Source organism: Paramormyrops kingsleyae, chromosome 10 (assembly GCF_048594095.1).
Source record: "Paramormyrops kingsleyae isolate MSU_618 chromosome 10, PKINGS_0.4, whole genome shotgun sequence".
NCBI classification, from domain to species: Eukaryota; Metazoa; Chordata; class Actinopteri; order Osteoglossiformes; family Mormyridae; genus Paramormyrops; species Paramormyrops kingsleyae.
The window spans coordinates 10341658-10363084 of record NC_132806.1 but is presented as its reverse complement, the minus strand read 5'-3'; the positions used below and the strand labels follow the sequence as shown (position 1 = coordinate 10363084).

The 21427-nt window shown below is 42.3% G+C and overlaps 3 protein-coding genes across 6 annotated transcripts; 2 read left to right on the top strand and 1 right to left on the bottom strand.

Annotated features, from left to right (window-relative positions):
• Nucleotides 1-95: 95 nt before the first annotated feature.
• On the bottom strand, nucleotides 96-5922 carry zbtb33 (zinc finger and BTB domain containing 33). Its single transcript, XM_023793357.2, has 2 exons — nucleotides 5568-5922; nucleotides 96-4211 (listed from the first exon to the last, which is right to left on the bottom strand). Exon 2 carries the CDS (start codon nucleotides 4207-4209, stop codon nucleotides 2035-2037), a length of 2175 nt encoding a protein of 724 aa, XP_023649125.1. The 5' UTR covers nucleotides 4210-4211; nucleotides 5568-5922; the 3' UTR covers nucleotides 96-2034.
• Nucleotides 5923-6096: 174 nt separating this feature from the next.
• Nucleotides 6097-17372, top strand: b4galt7 (xylosylprotein beta 1,4-galactosyltransferase, polypeptide 7 (galactosyltransferase I)). Of its 4 annotated transcripts, XM_023793358.2 has the most exons (7): nucleotides 6097-6704; nucleotides 7097-7138; nucleotides 7750-8082; nucleotides 14516-14741; nucleotides 15183-15266; nucleotides 16069-16173; nucleotides 16472-17372. In XM_023793358.2, exons 1-7 carry the CDS (start codon nucleotides 6652-6654, stop codon nucleotides 16625-16627), a joined length of 999 nt encoding a protein of 332 aa, XP_023649126.1. In that variant the 5' UTR covers nucleotides 6097-6651; the 3' UTR covers nucleotides 16628-17372. The 4 variants fall into 4 exon arrangements, with proteins under 4 accessions (XP_023649126.1, XP_023649129.1, XP_023649127.1 ...); XM_023793361.2 differs by lacking the exon at nucleotides 7097-7138 and having other exon boundaries at nucleotides 6105-6704; XM_023793359.2 differs by lacking the exons at nucleotides 6097-6704; nucleotides 7097-7138 and adding an exon at nucleotides 7172-7336.
• Nucleotides 17373-17978: 606 nt separating this feature from the next.
• On the top strand, nucleotides 17979-20639 carry LOC111834272 (homeobox protein not2-like). Its single transcript, XM_023793363.1, has 3 exons — nucleotides 17979-18016; nucleotides 19604-20053; nucleotides 20141-20639. Exons 2-3 carry the CDS (start codon nucleotides 19765-19767, stop codon nucleotides 20464-20466), a joined length of 615 nt encoding a protein of 204 aa, XP_023649131.1. The 5' UTR covers nucleotides 17979-18016; nucleotides 19604-19764; the 3' UTR covers nucleotides 20467-20639.
• Nucleotides 20640-21427: the final 788 nt, after the last annotated feature.

The window sequence follows — 21427 nt, the reverse complement described above, 5'->3', positions numbered from 1 at the left end:
GCAGAAGCATGTAAGTTCAGAGCCCCTGTTCAGCAAACAGTGGCCGGGGGGGTTCAGCCCCACCACCTCAAAATTACAGAGATAAAAGGCTCACATCAGCTCCATAAACTTTATTTAAGTTTTGTATAGCACTAAGAGCTAATAAATAACTTTGAGAAACACAAAGAAAATGAATGTTAAAATGAAAAAAGGTCTTTAGTACAGTTATTTACACAATACACAGTTGTTAATTTGTTTCCGAAACAATAAAAGCTTAAACTGCTTTTATTTTCTGATAAACAGGGACAGCAAAGACTACTTCTGTAGATAAAAATGATCTCTACTGGCCAACACAGAGCAGCTACATACTGACAAGACACGATTAGAAGTTTAAAAAAAATGTTCATGAAAATTACAACTCTGGTGGCATTTTCTTGCACGAGACAATAGCAACATTCTGAATAGACAGAAAAAGTTCCTTCAAAGGAAATGCACTTCATGTGCTGCAATCTCCCAAGTGCTTGCTTCCTCAGCCAAGGTACAGCGGCGTGAGAATCCTGCTCGGAATATAGAACGAGCATCTTTATTTCCGATAATACTAAAACATGGCCGGCATATAAACTTTTTTAAAAGAGAAAAACCTCACACATACCACACACAGGCCTCAGATCCTTTTAAAGTCTTGGGCTTTGGATTTATCTTTTCATTTTATTAATTTAAAATTTATTTAAATATCACTTTATCCGTTCGTGCCTAAAAAGCCGACTGATTTTGGCCGGTTACAAAAAAAGGGGAGGTTTAACTGAACATGTGCATTTAAAAAGTGAAAATGGAGAATTATCGGCCCAAAACAAACACCACAGCACCTCTGAGGCCACTGTCGTTTGGAAGAAGCCTTGTGCTGCTTACACTCGCGTCTGGGAATCTGTCTGAATGCATTTCAGGTAAAAAAAACAAACAAAAAAAAGTGCTATGGGAAGCAGTTATCTTTAAAAAAAAGTTTCACCTGATGCTTTCACAAGCATCAACCGCCTGAATTACTTATCACTATCTGGACTAGACTGGACAACATTTTTCCGGAGATGTATAGCAGTTTCATTAATACATACAACAGAACACAATAACAACCTGTGTTTTTTCGATTCCATCACCATCGGGACACCATGTCGCTTAGCGCACAAAAAAAAAAATCACTTCCGCTTCCTTGTATCCTGCATTTCAGTTGAAGCTTCCTAAACTCTTAGCTTAGCATATCATTCTCTGATAAAAAGCACCTAAGAACAGTATAGTGCCAGTGGCCTACTTTCCCATGGTTGGAATCTTAGTCATAATCATTCCAAATACTGTTTATGCTCCATACAATAAGTATAGATTAAAGGAGGCAGAACAGAGGAAACTGGCAGCTGCCAATTCTGGTGCTGGTGTGATTTTTCATGTTAATACGAGCCTAGACCATCATTCAGTCATGATCAGTATTATGATGATCATTCACCTGACACCATGTCTTTGGTGGAACTGCTAGTCCTTTGTCCTTTTTTCCACCCCTTCTTACCCCCGCCCAAAAATCCCAAATGTATAACCGTTTCCTTTTCAAATATAAAAATATTGTTTGACTGAAAACAGGCGAGTACAGTTCAAAACTCGGGCTTGAGCGACTCGAGCTAAACGTTCCTCTGTGTGCTTCGTGGAAACAACAGTAAGTGCTGACAGTGACAATGTCGACGAACGCCATAGTGCTGTCTATCCAGAATATAACAATCTCTGCCATTTAAAAGATAAGTGAGAACTGTCGAACAACAATATGAGGCAATACAAAACCATCTGGCTCAAAAACAAAACAAAAACGAAACGAGAGAACAACAAAATAAAAAACCTAGCTATTTCAAGACCCGCCACGCTTGTGCTGAAGCATACTGAAGCTTTCTACACACAACTAGTTTGAAAAACAACAGCTAAACACTTAAGTACGGAACTCTTGTCCTGGACCCTAGAACACAAGACAATGGGAATCCCTGCTTCAAAGGCACAATTCTTAGCAAGTCGAGCTCCTTAAACTCAATAAGTCTCTGGTATAACAAACTCAAACTCTGGTGAGGCCTCGGCTGGATTCACATGGGTCTGTGGCCTGGGCTGGGGCTGGGGTGGGGGTGGGGCTGGGGCTGGGGGCTGTGGATGGGGCTGGGGTTGAGGTGGGGGCTGAGCCCCAGGCTCTACAAAGATATCGTCCCAGTTCAGCACCTTGCTTTGGCTGGGAGGGAGGTGAACAGGAGGGGATGTGTGGGTGCTAGATGGGGGGCGGGGTACCTCGGTCCCCTTCCCAGGCTCTACATGGTAGACTATCCCCTCTTCGTTGATGACAGGAATTCCAGCCGAGCTTTCAGAGACATAGGAGTAGGGCTTGAACTGCAGGGTCTTGCAAGGGAGCAGGCGGTACAGGTTGTTTTCAGTGTCATCCTTCTCTTTGCGGCCGGATGGGTCCTGGTTGTGGACCTGCTTGCAGTGAGAGGAGAGCAGCTGGTAATTTATGAAGAACTCATTGCAGAGCAGGCACTGGTACCTCCTCTCCCCCGTGTGGTAGATCTCATGCTTGGTCCTGTATTCGGCCAGGGCAAACACCTTGTCGCAGTAACGGCAGGGGTATTTCTTCTCCCAGGAGTGTGTGTTGAAGTGCCGTCGCAGGCTAGTCAGACAAACATAAGGACGCTTGCACACGACGCACACATAAAAGGTCTTCCCGTCCATGATCAGTTCATAGTGGTCATCCTGATCGAGCTTTGTTTTCTTCTTGCTCGAAACCCCCCGGGGAGACTGGGGTGATGAATCTGGGGAGAAAGATGACGACATGTGGGATTTCCTAACCCTGCTGGTTTTGGAGTCACCCTCCCCAGGGTCCTCTTTCATGGGGACTATGTCGTAGGTGTTCTCCCCGATGTTAGCGTAGACCTTGCAGCCAGTAGACAGAGAATCAATCTCTGAAGCTTTGTCTAGTGTTATAGTCTTTTTCCCTACTATCACTGTTTTGGGGCTCTGGATCCCTGGTCCATTTTTGCCGCTTCCTGACCTCACATCTGAGAGCTTTATTTTGAAATCCCCAGGCTGGGCAGTTGATTTCTCTAAAACTGTAGTCACCTGCTTTTTCTGCACACCCAGCACCTCATTAGCGTGTGGCAGCATTTCTCTGGTTTGGGGGCTGTTGAGGGAATCTATGTGTGAGCTGTTTACATGCGGTGAGGGAGCTGGTGGAGTGCATAAGCTACCAAAAGAGGTTGGTCCCATGGGTGGCTGGACATTATTGGTGCTGGTGTTTGGGGATACCATTGGGCTGTGTAGAGGAGCAGGCAGAGGGCTAGGAAGAATACTGTGGTCAAGCTGGATCTGAGTGGGGCTGCTGTGGAATGAAGATTTATCTCCATCCATGTTCCCAGCAGATGGAGTAACATCCTTTATCTGCGAGCCCCCATCCTCTTTGATCACAGCCTGGCCCGCTTCAGGACTTATGCTATCTTCTGTCCCGGACACCGCATCCTTCTCTTCAGGACGCTTGTCGACTTTTTCAATCTCGGGGCACCTCTCCATGACCTCAGGACCCTCTGCACCAGCAGTGCTGCTGGAGACAGTGGCTTTTTCAGGTGCCTCTTTTGAGACTAAAAGGACATCGTCGTTGGTCGAGTTTCCCTCCTTATCCACGCTGCCATCTGTCTGCTTGAACTCTTCGGCAGATAGGGAGAACGTCTCCGTGATGATTGGCATGCACAATGATCCTGCTTCTGGGCAGTGGACATCATTTTTGGTTTGTGCATTCTCGCCACTGCCCAAAGCATCTCCCCAGTCTGGGACTTTGGACAAGCCTGGCAAACCCCTCACCTGGGAAAGTGGGACACCTAGGTTGGCAATGAACTGCACACCCAAGGTCTGGCCAGCCTGGATGACCTCCTGAAGCCTGTCCGAGCGAATCCGACAGAGTTTGGAGCTGTAGATGTAATTCAGAATTTCCTCAAAGATCTCTGCCTTAACAAAATTCAACTCGATCACCTGTCCCGCCACTGAAAAGAGCTGGTGAAAATATGAGCTGGATGCCGACAGGATGTTCTTGTGAGCTCGGAATTTGCGGTCTTGCACTATTATGGTAACATCACAGAACAGTCCGGCATTGCGCTGGTCGTCGATGGACTTGAGCAGAGATCCTGAATACTGTATGTCCGTCACAGTGATCAGCTTTAAACTCGTCATCCCTGCATGAGTTGAATTGGGGGAAAGGACAAAAAAAAAAAGAGAAATGATCCACATAAATATCTAATTGTGACAACTGTAAAATAACTGTGTTGTGAGTAAACACATTTACCATTTGCCCCAAACATTGCCACAGGTCAACAGTGGCAACTGGTGCTGAAAGATTAGTCTAAAATCTAAGATTTATAAAAGAAACCCTGCACCTCTGCAGAGAAAATATCTCCAAATAATAAACATGCGTTTTGTTTTAAAGTGACCTCTAAATTAAAACAGTATTTTTAACAATATATGTGTAAATCTGTCAAAAGATATAGAGCAAGCAGAAATGTATTTGGAAGGCAATGGTGTTGCATTTTAAAAATTCAAAGATATTGCAATAGACTAAAAATATATATGCGGTATTTTGTGACGACTACGCATTACATTTTCAAGACTGGCGGGAACTTAAATGAAAATACACTATAGCATTTAGCGTAAATTTAATTTAAATTATAATAACAACATAAAAAACTAATTAACCACACGAAGTTGCCAGTGCATTTCCTGCTTCACGTTGCAATTATTGCACGCTTCGCTGCATGTTTGCAGAGCAGAGTGGGTTAACTTTGACTACAGCAGTTATCTCCAGACCTTGAATTATTCTGAACAAAAAAAATCCTCCTTCCACCCCCCACATGCAGGTGAACGTTTCGGTACATTTTCGGGGGCTGGTGGCCAAGGCGACCCGAGCTGATTTTCATTCGGAGTTGCCGTAGCCGAAGAGCAGGTGGTCAGACCTTTTGTTTTGTTGGTATTGCTCGCTAGCCGACTAGCTACTTGGCTCGCAACACATGCAACCGTCCCTTTCTCGTCGTTCAGCACCTCCAGCGCGAACTAACAGCAAAAATATCTTACAAATGCATAAAGTCTTATATTAAAGGCAACGTTGCATTATTGAGAGACATTCCCGTATATTAACGGCGGTCCCTGCCACATCTGAGAGGTGTGTATATACACATGCACTTATATGCACAAATACAAAAAGATAAGTTAAGCTAGCCAATTTATTGCCAGTGTGTATAGGTGCTGGACGTTATTAAGCGCTTCAACTTATAGACGTTTTGCCTTTGTAATAGCAATTAAGTGCCATACATGTATTCAGACGGTCGTATAATCATGAGGACACTCGCTAAATAAGTAGCTAGCTAAGTAAATGAAAAAGAAACGCGTTTTCTCAATGGATCTTCCTTCCTGGTTCACGGCGGGTTGCGGCCTTATTTGCCGATATGTGATCTTTTCATTTATTTTAAAAGGAAAGTAAAGACTGAGCGATCCGATTACCACAGAAATGAGATGTATGAGCGGAATCGGGCGTTTACCTGCAAAGCCAAGCCTTATGCCTCCGCTTTCTGTCTGTTACAATGTGTCTCCAGACAACAAAACGTAGCTCCGCTCCCGCAGCCGACACAAGCTGCTAGTTAATCGCACGACCAACAGGAGTCGCAGCCCACATAAACTCAGCTTCTAGTTGCGTGTTTTGAAACCCAATTGCTCCTCCACACGACTAAGAGCTAAGCTTTTCCAGTACAGCGAAAGCCCATCAACTTATTATTATTACCATATATTTTTTAAACTTTGTCGGCTATGAACAATTAACTTTACCATTGCCTTGTTTTTATATGGACAACTTAGCCGAATGGTACAGCTACATTCTCTGCAGTTAAAAAAAAGTGTTTGTGTGGCAACAGTGTGCATGGTAAAAAAAATGAAATGACGTCGCGGCCAAAGTTGGAAAAATGCGACAAGCGTATCGTATGGACGCACACATTTTATTCGAAACGTGTTTCCATGTTAGAAGTTTGGCAGAGCGCCTGTCATTGAAAGCGGCAATGTTGGGAGCGGAACGAATGCGAATGTGCCGTATTTCCCGGGGTCCCTTTTCAATGATACACCGGGAAGCCGGATCGCGTAACGCTTGGAGCCAGCGTGTAGAGTCGCTATCATTAAAATGAAAGGAAAAAAAACCTTCTTCCTGTGCTCGCCGGCTTTTCTGCGTGTAAATGGGGTCGACGTCGCTTAAACGCGCTGACACTCGGACGTGTGCATCACAGTAACGCTTTTGTGTCTATTGAGGAAATGTGGCAGAATGTATATGTGGAGCTTGGCAATGTCAGTCCGATGTGCTGTATTGTAGCTAGACACGTAGCGGTGACTCGTCGACCGAATGCAAGCTGAAATCCCGAAAAACGGGCATTCAGCACATATCAAAGTCAAAATTTGTACATATATACAAAGCAAATCGCCATGAAAAAGATGTTGACATTTCCAGAAGTCGAGCGTTTAATCAAGGGACGTGGAGAATGAGAAGTTCGCTGTGACAGTTACGTAAAAAACACCTTTAGGGAATAGTGGGTAGTTCAACATTTAAAATACTATAATTAAGTCATAAGGTTGACTGGGAAGATGATGTATTCTTCACGAAGAAAACCGGTTTTGTATTTCAAGGAAGACAGAAGGTGAGTAATATTATGAGGTCAGTTAAACATTTGCCATCTATAGGATTGTATTTATGGCAAAACACCTGGATTTCCAGTATTAACATTTACCTGCCTTATCTATGTTCAAACGGGTTTAATTATTGTCGTAATTAAGACTGACTTGGTGCCACTTTTCCTTTATTTAGCTTGTTGCAAAATAGCTAGATTAGGGACAAGACAACAGCTGTCATTTTATGAGTAAGGTTATGTGAAAATAAAGGCCCGTATATTATCAGCGTATTCAGTCTGACTTGGCTGTTCTGTTAACATATCTGCATGACCAATTTTTATATAATAATACAAGTTTTATTTAACTGGTGAGTCAGAATTTCGCTGAACACTGGTACATGTCCCTGGGAACAATCTTTCAGGTCCGACATGCAAAAATGCCCCTCTCCTCCCAGAAATAGTCTGTGAGTACTGAGTAACTGACTGCTCGGCATTTCATGGTTTGAACGTACTTTTCTGTGAACCGGTGCTTGAAGTGGACCTCTGTCTTGTTAACCAGTGATTTCTTAATTAACAAGTTGCGTGATTGCTTGACATCTATGTTGATGTGATACAGCCTCCCAAACCACACTCACTGAAAGTACACAGAATTAACTGAAACGGTAAAGTTGGTGCAGGTCGACGTTTTGCATTTGCATGTTTTAAGCTGAAGAATTGTGTAGCTATTAGCATTGGTTTTACGTGTTGATCTCAGAGTAAATGCTTGGTACTGTGTTTCACGGTGAGCCCGCTAGCCTTCAGGTGAATGTTAAATCTCTCTGTTTACAAGCATGAATAAATGACAGCAGTATGGCAAATATGGACGAGGGTCGCTAAATTACCCAGTGGCTGTGTTTTAATGGTGGATTTCTTCTGCTCTACAGCAACTACATTACAGTACTGCATAGGCTGATTCAGTATAAGGAAAATCCAGACCTAGCCAGACAGTAAAGCACACTAAAATAGTCTCTTCTGTGGCAGTATGACATTGACAGAATTGAGTTTTTTTTTATTGAATTTCCCCCCTTTCTCCTAGGTTCCTGTCCCAGAAATGCACCGTGTTCAAGCTCTTTTGTCTGTGCATGGTGCTGGTGTTGGGCTCTCTCTTTTGGCTCCAGCTCAGCTGCTCTGGTGACATGAGTCAGATCTCTGTGGAGGATGGCCACCTGCCCCAGAAGCCCTGTCCGCTAGGGAAACAGGCACTTACAGTGGATGACCCATCATGGGGTCCTCACAAGATGGCGCTGCTCATCCCTTTCCGTGAGCGCTTTGAGGAGCTGCTTGTCTTCGTCCCATATATGCACTCATACCTGAACAAGAAGAAGATACGGCACAAGATTTTTGTGATCAACCAGGTGGACCACTATCGGTAACTTGTGCTACTTTCACTATCACATTGCTTTTTTTAAAAATTATTTTTAAAGTATCCTGTTCCAGGTTCATAGTAAACTTACTCTAAGTGGAAAAGGTTGGGAAACTGCAGACCTCTAGTAAACCCAGAGGTTTCTGTATTCCCTTTTGGCTTTCAAAGCAATATATAACAACAGTATGGAGGTTCTAAGTCTTCTTATTCACTTCTGATCTAAGAAAATGATTGTCTTAGAATCTGTAGTAAATGTCAGTGTGACATGGTGCTTCGATAGGTAGCACTATTGCCTCACACCTCGAGTGTTGGGGGTTGAATCCTGTCTCCCCTTTTTGTGTGTTGAATTAACATCCTTGTGTCATGTGGGACACCTTTGGGAAGTGCAAAGACCTGCACTTAGACTATCTAGTATTTCTGAATTGCCCATAATGTACGATTGTGTGCGATGGTCTGTTATGAACTAGCGTCTCATCCAGGATGTAACCCTGCCTTGTAGAAGCAGGAATTGGTAGAGACCTCCTGATTCGATAATAAGACGGCTAGTGCAGCCCTGCAAGTAGATGTTCATTACGGAAAACATTATACTACGTCGTGTTAATTGTGGCTGAGAGTTGGTTATGGCTAGTGCTGGAGAGCTCAAAGACCCTCCCAAATCACTTAAATTGGTAGTTTGAGAACATTTTGGTTTCTCAATAAATTACACCAATGCTGGAGAGAGAAGACCAAGACAGTCTGTCAGCTCTGTTATTCCAAACTTCCTTATGTTGTTGGAAGTACATCCAACATGCTAACTCATTTACTCATTTAAGATAACATCGTCTGAGCAGGGGCACTGTATTTGGGGGGGAAGGTACGTTAATTCCAAGGGCCCATGTAGTGCCGGGCGGTATACCGGTTCATACCGAAAAACCGTGTTTTATTATTGTCATGATATGAATTTTTCTTATACCGCAATACCGGTTCAAATAGCCTACACAACGTTCGGAAAGTGGCGCAGCTGGAAACTGTTTAAGGGGGGACCTTTTTCACTGCTGCACCACTAAAAGTGTACCGCAAAAGATCATAAACGAAAGATATAGCTGACGCTGGAGTTGAAAATAATGAGACACTGGGGATGTCAAAAATCGATTCTCAGATACTAATCGATATTAAAAAATTAGTATCTGATTAGATACTCATTTTCACCATTATTGATACCAACAGTGCGGTTTTCGCCTCAGTCGCCACACTTCACACAGCACCGCTACAGCACGGGCGCGTGCGCACACACTAACTCGCGCAGCCCCTCCCCTCCTCTCAATAGCCACTGAACACATTTGCACTGGTTAACACACACATACCGAGTTGGCCGAACATAGCATATGCTGCAGTTGAAGGCATTTCACATGCTGCTTTAGTTAAAAAAAAAAAAAAAAAAAACGCAAAAGTGCTGTTTGGAAGTATTTTGCAGACGAGCATGGAAAAGCTAAGGACGTCGATAAGCCTCTGTGCAAACAGTGCTACAAAGTTGTGGCGACGAAGTCAAGTAGCACGTCAAACCTGGCGAAGAATCTTAACCGACATCCCGGTCTTTACGAGAAATTTCGCGAGGTCAGTAAAGCTCGCGTTCCAGCAACACTGAACTATTAAACACTTATCAAAAATGTTAACTTGGCCAGTGCACACCTTAACATTAGCTGTTTATCTGTAAGTAGTTAGCCAACAAACACATTAGCCATATCATTAAGGTAGCGGATAGGCGCAATGGTTAATAATAAAATAATATAGTTAATGTGGGAACAATGCAAAAATGTAAAACAAAAAATGTGTCCTGTAAAATGTGGTAAACGCCCAGGCATACTTTCGAAAAAAAATACCGTCGTATACCGTGAAACCAATATAACTTAGAAAAATACCGTGATATAAATTTTTGGTCATACCGCCCAGCTCTAGGCCCATGAGTGGCAGGGAACCTAAAAAATTTGGAACATAATTGGACTGGTCTGGGTTGGGGGCCCAATATGATTTGCTTTCACAACGTCCAAAGTCTCTAGCAGCACCCCCACGTCCGAGTGTGTGTACAAGGCAGAAACAGAAGCTGCAAGTTAGTCTCCCTGTGGCATTTAAGGCCCTTTCTCCAGGAAATTCAGTTCAGGCTTAAAAAAAAGGCTATTAGGGTTTATCACTACAGATATGCGACCGTACTCTGTAGTAGAGAACTCAGGATTTAATTAAATTGAGATGTGATACATTTCAATTTTTATTTTGCATATTTTAGTGTGCAAATGAGCATGCCTTAGGTTTTGTTCATTCAGACATGTTGACAGACGGGCCTTATGTTTGGTTTACAACTATTCATAATTGTGTTTGCAGTTTTAATAATAAACTCTTTTGAAGCAAATTATTTCCCAGCTGTACCGAAAATTGCACCGAAACGGTGAATCCACAAACTTGGTGTGTACCAAAACGTAAATTTTGAGTACTGTTACACCTCTGGTAAAGACTGTGTCTTCTTATATTGAAGAGCCTTTACTGAGGTATTCGTTAAGGTTGTTGACGGTCGCTGCCTTACACACGTACTGTAGCTGCAGGTTTGTGGTCATCCAGCTCAGGGTTTCAAGAAAGATGCATGTGAATCTTAGTGCTATTACCGCATTATTTTCCTGTGGCAAATCTTGCAAGGTGACATTTTACTTTATATACTCCAAAGTTTGCCCAAACCTTGGACAGAATTTATTTTGAAAAGATTTATTATTAACACTGCAAGCACAAACACAGTTAGGAACAGTAAATCAAAGGCAGTTGGTTTGTTGATGTGTTTGAATAACAAAACACATTTACATTGCAAAAAAAAAACAAATATCTAAAATATAACATCATAACAATCATAATGAATTAAATCCCTGTTCTGTAGTGATAAACACCCCAATAGTCTTAGTTATGGTTTTGTTAAACCCAGTATGAATTTCCTAGTAGAACTGCCTTTAATGCCCCAGGGATAGTAACTTGAAAGGCTGTTTCTGCTTAGCTCAGGTCATACACACACTTAGATGATCATCACAAATGATTTCGAAGCGTTTCCACCAATATAGCTGAATTCAGTATAACAGAGCTGACGGACAGTCTCAGTCTTATTAAATGATGTACCAAATGGCATATGATGAATATGAGTGCCATTACAGCTGTAGGTGCTGAAAATGTATATGCACATGCCTGCTCATTTATGATAGAATCGTGCCGCACTCACTCCCGTAACAAAACCAAGCAGTGTGTGCAGTTGGGTCAAAAAAACGTGATCAACAAAATTACTTGCATTTAATGTTTAAAATACATTTTTAACTGTTCTGGAATTGCAATTTGTAAGTGAATATTTTTTCTCCTACCAGGGTGGGGTAGATTTTGCTGACTGGGGAGCGGAAGCAATTACCGGGGGGGGGGGGAGTCTTTTGCCCACTTTTAGAATGCAGCAGAGAGACACACAAGGTAAATGATACTGGCTGTGTATGCATACTTGACTTGTAAATTACAAAGTGCTTAACATGCAGAGGAGGGATACGCGATATTTGAGGAATAGGTGGCAGGCCGTGTGCAATGTGATCAGCATAATTATGTGTTAGCCTGAGTGCAATGGGTTTCCCTTTGTAGGGCTGTCATGTGGAGACGTATCTGCTGTGCTCTTTGCTTCAGTTACCGCAGGTCCTCTGGTGTGTGCTTGGTACGTGCAGCCAGTAGCCTGATTGTGCTTGGGAATATCAGGCGTCGGGCAATTTTCCCTAAAGACAAGATCCAAAAATCACACAATAACATGGATTAAATAAAAACCGACTGATGGGAAATACTCCCACCCCCGGGATCAAACCCAGGACCTTCTCGCTGTGAGGTAGTAGCACTAACCACACCGCCCTGGTTGGGCACCCTTGAATGGAATTGGAGATCTGCTTGAAATTCCAATTCGGTTCATGAAATTGGTTGAACACAGAATGAAGAATCAGAATTTTAATTTGAATATAAGGAAGGAGAATTAAAATGGAATTTAATTCACGTAAATTCATATACTGTAAAAGTACAGCTTAATTTACAGCTTAATATGTCATATGAGCTGCACATAACGTGTTAACATACACAGCATGTTAAGCAACACAAACTGAATCCCCAGTCGGTAAGGCTCCTCTGTTCCAGCACCTGCCCAAAACGTCTGTGCACATCACTGTTATTCAAAATGTGTCACCTATAGAATAAATAATGGTTATTTTGTGGTCCACGGTGGAAGAGCACAACCCTATCACAACCCAATGGATCTGACAAACCAGTGACACTCATAAGAAAAGCTACTGCAGATTCCTCACAAAACACACATAGACAGATAAGTATGCAAAAATAATAAATATATACACATTGAAAAGGACTTAAAGGGCCAACATAAACCAAATACCTATTGTTAAAGTAAGCTAAAACAATTAGGCCTACACAATTTTTTTTTTGTACAATTATGTAAATATGAAGTATACTTCATTCACTGCCATCTGGAAAGTAAATATATATTATTTTTTCCCCTTTATTAAATTACATTGCTCGGGGATCTAGACTGCGACCTTGTATTTAGAATGTGCGACTTTAAATTTCACTTGGTCGCATCTGTGCGAGTGTATGATAATCATTTGGATGTTTTGCTCTAACACGAGTAGTGCGTTAACGAATTGTGACTTTTTTTTCTTCTTCCCTGGTGTGACTTTTTTTTGCTGAATTGGTCTCTTTACCTGCACATATATACGCACAGTGTTAAAATGCGCGAAACCGCGGTCGCTGTGGTGGTATAAAAGGAAGCGGGCTAGGTGATTATTAAAAAGGCAAGATAAATGAGGTGGCGGATGGGGCGCTGGAGCCAGAGAGAGGTCCCGAGACAGACACAAGTGATGATGAGAGTTAAACTGTGATCTTAAAGCTAATGTTCAGATTAAAATATTTTACAAGAGCAGTAATTTACCTCCTTCGCATTTGACATTCGCAGTTTTGGTCTTTGGCGAGTTAGCCGTGAACAATTAAACGGGGATATTTTTGGAGGGAAGACCGAAAGATCACAGAAACTGGCGACGCGTAAGCCGAACACAATACTGAAAATGAATTGGTTCACGACATCGTATTACATAAATATTAGTAATGGATAATATTTGTTCGTGTAAGTAGAAGTTTTGGCTTTGGTACGCCGCACACCATTCTCTCGGCAGCTAGCTGCACTGACGGCGTGTAATCTCCTGTTTCTCTTAGTAACTCTTCATTGATGTTAATTTTGCAATAATAATAATTTTAATAATGAGTGTAGTGCTGACAGTGCGCGCAGTAGTTATATAGGACATACCGGGGCATAATTTAGATGGTTCATATATTATGTAAAAATGTCTTGATAGAAAATGACAAAGTAATTTGTCATACAAAGTGTACAGCACAATACTGTTTGTTTAGAAATTAGTAATGAAAAGTGCGACCACTGGACAAGTTAGTCTGGAGCCCTTTTCCTGTGTTGTGCGATTGCATTGAATTTCTTGGATTAAAATTAATTTAATTCTTCCTGTCATTCCAGAATTTCCAATTCAGCACCTTGTGGGGTGTGGCCAGTTCATTTCAAATTCATGAATGGAATGGGGCACAATTCATAAATTCTGAACAGCACTGGTACATAACAAGCTAATCAGTCAGACTTGCTATGTGTTTAGTCACATCCTATAAAGTGTGACGATGAATCACCCATTACTACCAGCTACGACAATTTGTGCAGAGACACGAATACATAGCGCTGTCCAAAAAGTCAAGTGGCTGGTCTAAATGCTGTTTTGTGGGTAGACGTGAAACCCCCTGGACCATCTCAGTGATCAACAATTAATAGCAAAATAAGAAATGAGCTTCCTTGGTCTAGTGTCAGGTAAACTGAAAAGAGGAACACATGGGGATCATGCCCTCATTGCCATTGTGCAGCTTCTGACAGCTCTGCTTCTGTGCCACCGGTGGATACCTGCAGACTGTGGCGGTGATGAACATGGCCTCCTCTTAGCCAATACCTGCTGATTCCAGTGTTGAATCCTCAAACTATGGCTGAAGAAGGGTATAACAACACGCCAAAGGACATATATTATAAACACAGCTCTAATTTGTTTTTATTGGTTTTCTATTTCTTACATTTGCATATGTCCAATGTGACAATCATATATATTTCACCATTGAAATATGTGGGATCGATGTTCCTGTCGTCGACGGTCTCTGCCTGGGGAGGAGCCAACAAAGAACTTTGGTTTTTTATGTTAAATCTGGAATTACGTAGTCGTTTGGGAAATACTAGCAAATCTTACTCATTCTTTACCTATGTCATTCTTTATGTTGTTCGTTATTGTTAAGAATGATTCTTATTGGGAAACACGCCCCAGAATGTTTGCCACCTTGTCACACGCGTCTTTTTCCGACGTAGGTTTAACAGGGCCTCCCTGATCAACGTTGGCTTCCTGGAGAGTGGCAATGACACCGACTACGTTGCCATGCACGATGTGGACCTGCTGCCTCAGAACGAGGCTCTGGACTACGGCTTCCCGGAGGAGGGGCCCTTCCACATTGCCTCACCCGAGCTGCACCCCCTGTACCATTACAAGACCTACGTGGGTGGAATACTGCTGCTGACCAAACAGCATTATCAGAAGGTTAGCCCGCCCCCTTGCACCATCTAAGCATGGTCTGTAAGAGGCCTGCCAGGTTTCCAGCTCTCTGTAATCACCTAATGAGAGGAGTGATTTAATTAGCGAGATAATTAGTCCTATCGTGCTTAAGTGTTTGCCAAGTCAGAAAGCGGCATATACTGGGCCCACCAGACCCAGGACCTTGAGCCATTGACGTAAATGCTTGTGGATGTTTGTCGTCTTCTGAGATGGACAGGAGGTCCAGGCTGACTGGTGAGATGTTTGAGGCACTGATGTCACACCACATTCATGGTTGAGAGTCACGCTTTGGCCTTTATATTTGACCATGACCCTCAGTTGCTTGGTGTGAAATGACCGTAAAGAAAGTGGGACAGCAGTCTGGCATATTTCTTGCGTCCTATGTGTTCACGGCCTGTGATGTCATGTTTCTCCCTGATGTTCCAGTGCAATGGGATGTCCAATCGGTTTTGGGGATGGGGTCGGGAAGATGACGAGTTCTACAGGAGGCTGAAAACAGCTGGATTAGAGGTACAGAAACTTGAGGTTGCTTCCTTGTGCGATATTATGACCTGCCAATGGCCCCTATGGGCCAGTTTATACTCGGTGCTCACAATCTGTTTGCATAGGCATCATGGCCACCATCTCTTCCTGCTTTCATTCATTCCACGCAATTTTTGTGCAAACCGTGTCATATATACAAAGTACAGACGCTCCTCTACGAACTTTCAACTTACGAACTTTGAGACATATGAACGAAGAGGACTGTAAGTGTAGCACAAATACTCTCAGCATACTAGTTCTTTGTACTTGCGTATACCCTTAAAATGATGTTGAATAATGACTTACGAACATTTCAAGTTATGAACGGCTGTTCGGAACGTAACTCATTCATAAATCGAGGAGTGTCTGTATAATATGTATGTATGGTGCTTTGCTCGTCTTCTTCCAGTGTTCATCTTTAATAGCTTGTGGCATTTGAGGCCACAAACTCATACAAACAAGTAAGACCAGAAACTATTTGGCCGACCAAAATTATTTCTCGCACTGCCTCCTGGTGGACATAACTTTTAATCCTCCAGATTGACATCAACTATGTTGGGAAACATGACTCGGCAGCAACATCACTCGCTTAGTCACGGCACGTGCAAATGTAACAGTTTTCTGAATTGACCGGGTGTGTTTGGAAACACCAGCATCATATACAATCACAGACTTTGAACACTGGTAGATACAGGGGGAACCTAAGGATTCTGCAGCTTGGCTGCTTTTCCCTGGACAAATAGTTCTGTCTCTAAATTTGTTGCATGTGATATGTTTTCCCCATGTCCAGCTTTTCCGGCCCACTGGCATAAATACTGGCTACAAAACCTTTCGACACATCCATGACCCAGCTTGGAGAAAGAGGGACCAGAAGAGGATCGCAGCACAGAAGCAGGTAAATTGCAGTCAGTGCCTGCATGGTAGTTTCACAGGTTGAAGTTTTAGCTACTGCATGTTTGTGAAAGGTCTGAAAAACGGCTGTTTATGAACTTTGAATATTCCTTTACTACTCAAGGAATCTGCCTCGTGTCACCTGATCCTTTATTGTCATACTTCCACTACTTCATTTTTAGTTGTCTTCTTGTGATGATTACTTGCTTCCAAAAGTTATGAATCAGGGACGTATTAATTGGTTAGACAATACGTAAAGTTCCTATCCCTTAATGACCGCTGTGCTGTTCCCATGGAAACAGGAGCAGTTCAAAGTGGACCCAGAGGGCGGGCTCACCAACCTGCAGTACAAGGTGGAGTCCAAGCAGGAACTGGCCATCAGCGGCGCCCCCTGCACAGTAGTTAATGTTGAGCTGGAGTGTGACCAGAACCATACCCCCTGGTGTCTGCTCAACTAATTCCACTCCCCCCCCACCTGACTGTTGTGATTCCATGTGCTGGTCACCCATTGGGGTGGGTGAGGATGACTGTATCATCTGACCTGGGGTCGTGGGCAAGTGGCATCAGGAAGGCATTGTGCCACAGAGACTGGGGTATTCCCAGTGTGAATTACAACCCTTTACTGTGGACAAGCTGCAATACAAGTTACAGACTGATTTACAGGGAGTGGACTTGACGGCTGAAATCGGTGGATTTCTTGAGCTGACATGGGCAGAGATGATGGCCTAGTAGCCATACAGTATTGTTTTTTTTTGTTTGACTTTAATTTTATTTAGTAGCCTTAGATAGTGAAACTGCAGATACTTGGTGAGTGCGGCACAGGTACGTCACTGTTTCAGCCCGGTACGCCAGTGCACCATCAAATCATCGTCTCCTTTCTGAAAGACGGCAGCTGAGAGGTGCAACAAAGTTGCAGAACTGATGCGAACTGTAGGGGGCGCCGCAGAGCTCGAGGGCCTCAGAACACCATGTGCTCCGCCCTGCCTCTCAGGTTCACATGAGTTCATTTACTGGCTGTTATAGTATATATTTTTTTCTGGTACCCCCATAGACATCAGGTGGCATCAATACGTTTAAGACAGTTCAGTGTTTCCACTGCTCTATTTGCACACTATTTATACAAAGCTAAAGGTCTGGAAACTTATTCTGTGCACGGTCTGCCGTCTTCCTCTCAGTGTTGTATTAAACATTTTTTAACAAAAATATCTGTGTCTTCATCAGTAGTTCCTTTGTTAGAATAATATATCTCACTGCAGGCAACTGGCAAAATGCAGAGACCTGCAGGTGGTGTCTATCTGCTTTTATTTCTTTTTATTGTGGAGTTATTCTCTCTGAAGACCCCCCACAACATTCATTCTATCATATTTTTTCTATACCTGTGTGGGTGCAGAGCCTATCCGGGAAACAACGGCTGCAAAACAGGACGGGGCTAATTACCCATCATTCACATACATAAAATTCCAGCCCAACATGTTTTTGGACTCTGCGGGTGATAACCCTACATAGACATGGGGAGAACCGTTAGAACCGGGGCGGAGACTCGAACCCCAGTTTCCATTGAGGTGACTAATTTTTAGTAAAATATCACTCTTGAGAGAAAGAGGTTAAAAATGACCTTAGGGTTAATGTCAAAATTCTGAATAATTACACATTCATTACTATAATTGTATTACATTATGAATCACTTATAAATGGAAATATATAATATCTGTATGTAAATGAGTCATAAAGTAATTAGCGCCTTTTTATATTTCGCTTTTGTTGGAAGACACACCATGTGACTTTACGTCCAGCGTGTTGATTTACTGACGTCTCACCGCCAGATGGCGCATTAATGCAATCTCCAGGTAGTTGTTCTTAACCGTTTTATTTTAATTAATTGAAACATTGAAAATGATACTTAGGGGCAAATAATTATATTACAGTGTCCCAGCAGTTTTTACATATATACTGTATGTAAGAGCAGCTGAGTAGCTGCTCATGTCTCCTGTTCCCATGCGACCTCGATATAAGGCTCATTTCGCGTGTTTCTATGTAGAACCCATAACTATGAAACTTGAAAGTTTGACACCCGTCACTATTAAAGGGCTTTTATATGTTAAATGTGCAAAACCACAGGTGCTTAAAATAATCCCGTATCCTATTCTTTCAAGTGTGACTTAAATCTTAACAGTCCCTCGGAAAAAGCCGTGAATTGGAGCTTTTAAGAGCCTTTGAACCCGGAATGCATCCAGGCCTCTGTATTTGTGGCGTGCTTAACCGCAAGAGTTACCAATACTAGAAGTTACACCAATTATTCGTTGGATCTAAAATTAAATGTATAATTATTTTCTATATTTTAATTAGTAAGTTGCATTGATTTTTATACGCATAAATAAACCAACTTTAAACACCTACAGTGCATGGGAACATTAAAGTTTACAAGCTGCGTAACTTCGCTAAGTGCATGTACGTTTCCTATCGAGTTCTGTATTTCTTTTGTTACTTTATTTCCATGTACAATTTGTTTGAATTCGATTGCGGCGGTGCTTGGCCACGAAATTACTTGTTTTGAGTCTTGGTGAAAAATAACCAGTAATGGACTGTCCTCTTGCCAAGGCGACCGTAGTAAGCCTCGCGTAAGGGCTTTGGCTGATTAAACAAATTAGCATCTGACCCAATCGCAGCCTAGTAAAGTCTCCCGTAGTAATAAATCGTGAAAAATCGCAATAAGCTCAGTAGCGCTTACACACTTCATTACCTCTTTCGTGGCAGGGCCCAGGTGGAAAAAGTCAACAATAGCTTTGAATATCTTCAGATTTGTATCCATTCATAAATAAAACTAAAAGAGACATACGCTTTGTTATTTATCAGTAATCACATACGACAATTACATGCCCGCGAAATTTCGTTTCGATTTCATATGGAATACTATACAAATCAAATGTGATAAGTTATTGTGAATATCATATAATGTCAAATAACACTGATATAGGCCTACATAATTTACCACTATGTGTACTTCTAAACGGTTTTACTTGAATGTTTCTTTCCATTGATATATTGTATTTCATTTTAAGCGGCTAAGTAGCAATATCAACCGTAATGGGAGTAGCCCATTTGATACTTTAAAAGCTTGTTTGGCCAAAGATAAAGCATTCCGATGCAAGCAAAAACGTGAATTTTAATTATGGGCGTTTGTCGAAACTGCCCGGTAATTTTGATTTGATTGCTCGTATTATGCGAAATATAATAGTTCGGAGAAAACCCTTTTGTGGCCGATTATGGTTTTGCACTTAGAGTGATTGAGGATATTTGTCACTTCGTCAGCTCACGGGCAGTAAAACCTCAGAAGCCATTATTGGGAATTTATCGGGTCGTAGTTGATCCATTAGCAGCCTCTAACCTTAACCGGGACCCTCATCAAGCTACATTTAACTCTAATCTCTTCAAAGGGAATTCTCGCCTTCATTGTGTCAACACCCCGGGGCACACTTCACCCAATCCGGTGAAGCGGGGTATAAATCCCTAGTCACTAGAGCCTGCGACACTCAGAAACCCTCATAGGAGCGAGGACGAATTGCGGCTGACGGGGGAGAAATTACAGCGATCGGGAATGGATACTGCGCAATTCAGCTGGTCAGCCTACGGCGCGATGAGCAGCAAAGGCCAGGGTACGAGCGGGGTCAGGAAAAGCTCATTCAGCATCGAGGCGATCCTCTCCCGGGGTAGCCCGGAACCCATCCAGCGGAGCATGGGGACGCAGTGGGCGCCCATGCACACAGCAGCAACCGCCTCGCCGATGTGGCCTCCAGCTGGTTACTTAACTACCAACACGCCTTATCCGCATTTTTACATGAGTTACCAGCCGCAGGACGAGAACAGCGACGTGCATTATAACAACGGTAAGAGAAGCTCCTAACAAACTTGTCAATGCAGATATTATGAGACGGGATCGTTACGATAATGCCATCTGCTTTTGCCATTTTTAGGATACGCTGCTTCCTGTGGAAAATTAATATCTAGGAGGAATTACGTGCGGAGAACCTGTAGGCGGATCCGGACCATCTTCACGGACGAGCAGCTGAAGAAGCTGGAAGAAGTTTTCAGCAAGCAGCGCTACATGACAGGGACGGAGAAGGTGCTGCTGGCGTCCGCGCTGCAGCTCTCTGAGACGCAGGTCAAAGTGTGGTTCCAAAACCGGAGGACGAGGTGGAGAAAGACCCAGGAGGACGACGACAAGACTGGCGGCTCCACGGAGACCAGCGGCACCAAACAGGGCGCATCTGAACGAGACAGCGGCTCCTGGTCTCCGTAACGAAAATTCAGAGATAAGATGCCGTAATGCTATGCGCGGTTTTACGAGTACTTGAGTATTCTTGTTAAGCAAGAAAGTTGTGTTATACTGTAAACTAGCTAATTTGATGTAACTCCACTGTGTGGAGCGACACGAGTATGTTTTCTTCTTCAATAAAATGCTTCTCTAATAAATCTTTTTTGTATTTCTCGTGTTTGATTTTATAAATTAATTCAGAGTCACACGTTGATATGAATCCACATTTTCATTTGGATACTAGAATACAATACATTAATTTATCCAAACGCAACTGCTGCGGATGTGGCAAAAAGAGACATACGTCTGTTTTTTATCTTAGGCTAAATATGTTATAAAAACGTACCGTTTACATTATATAACCATTAATATATCATTCCATAATCTCAAACACAGGATTAGATTTGAAGCATATTATATGACGGAAATATGCTGAATAAGTTATACACATTAAATAAAAATACTGAAAAACATTCAAATGTGCAATAGCGCACTAATATTATGCTATTTTTGTCTATTTATGTATATATTTAAAATAAGTAGCCTACATTGTATATATTTTTACAGCATATTAATTACAATAGTTAGGCCTATTTTAATAATTAATATTGTTCCTGCTGTTTCCTATACGTAATTTCCCTGCCGTTCTAGATGGAAGTATAGCTATCAAATACTGACATTACAATGATCACCTTCATTGCGAAACTAATCGTTCAACTAATCGAATATTTGATAATAGCACCAAATATATGACATGGAATACGAAAACATGCAATCGATTACTGTTAACTGACATGGTTCAGGACAGGCCGATTACTGGTAGGCCTATTCAGATTTATCTCGTGTGATATGTACCCATCGAGATTGATATTGACTGTAGATAACCAGTGACTATTTTTCTTTTGGCATTCTGTCGTTTATAAATGAGTATCCCATGCAATCCGTG

Bases quoted from the DNA above. Each gene is read 5' to 3' on its own strand.
- zbtb33 (XM_023793357.2), bottom strand. From the start codon at position 4,209: ATGACGAGTTTAAAGCTGATCACTGTGACGGACATACAGTATTCAGGA.
- LOC111834272 (XM_023793363.1), top strand. From the start codon at position 19,765: ATGGATACTGCGCAATTCAGCTGGTCAGCCTACGGCGCGATGAGCAGC. The intron at 20,054-20,140 runs GTAAGAGAAGCT...TGCCATTTTTAG, and splicing joins CGACGTGCATTATAACAACG to GATACGCTGCTTCCTGTGGA.
- b4galt7 (XM_023793358.2), top strand. From the start codon at position 6,652: ATGATGTATTCTTCACGAAGAAAACCGGTTTTGTATTTCAAGGAAGAC. The intron at 7,139-7,749 runs GTGAGTACTGAG...CCTTTCTCCTAG, and splicing joins TCTCCTCCCAGAAATAGTCT to GTTCCTGTCCCAGAAATGCA. The intron at 8,083-14,515 runs GTAACTTGTGCT...TTTCCGACGTAG, and splicing joins AACCAGGTGGACCACTATCG to GTTTAACAGGGCCTCCCTGA.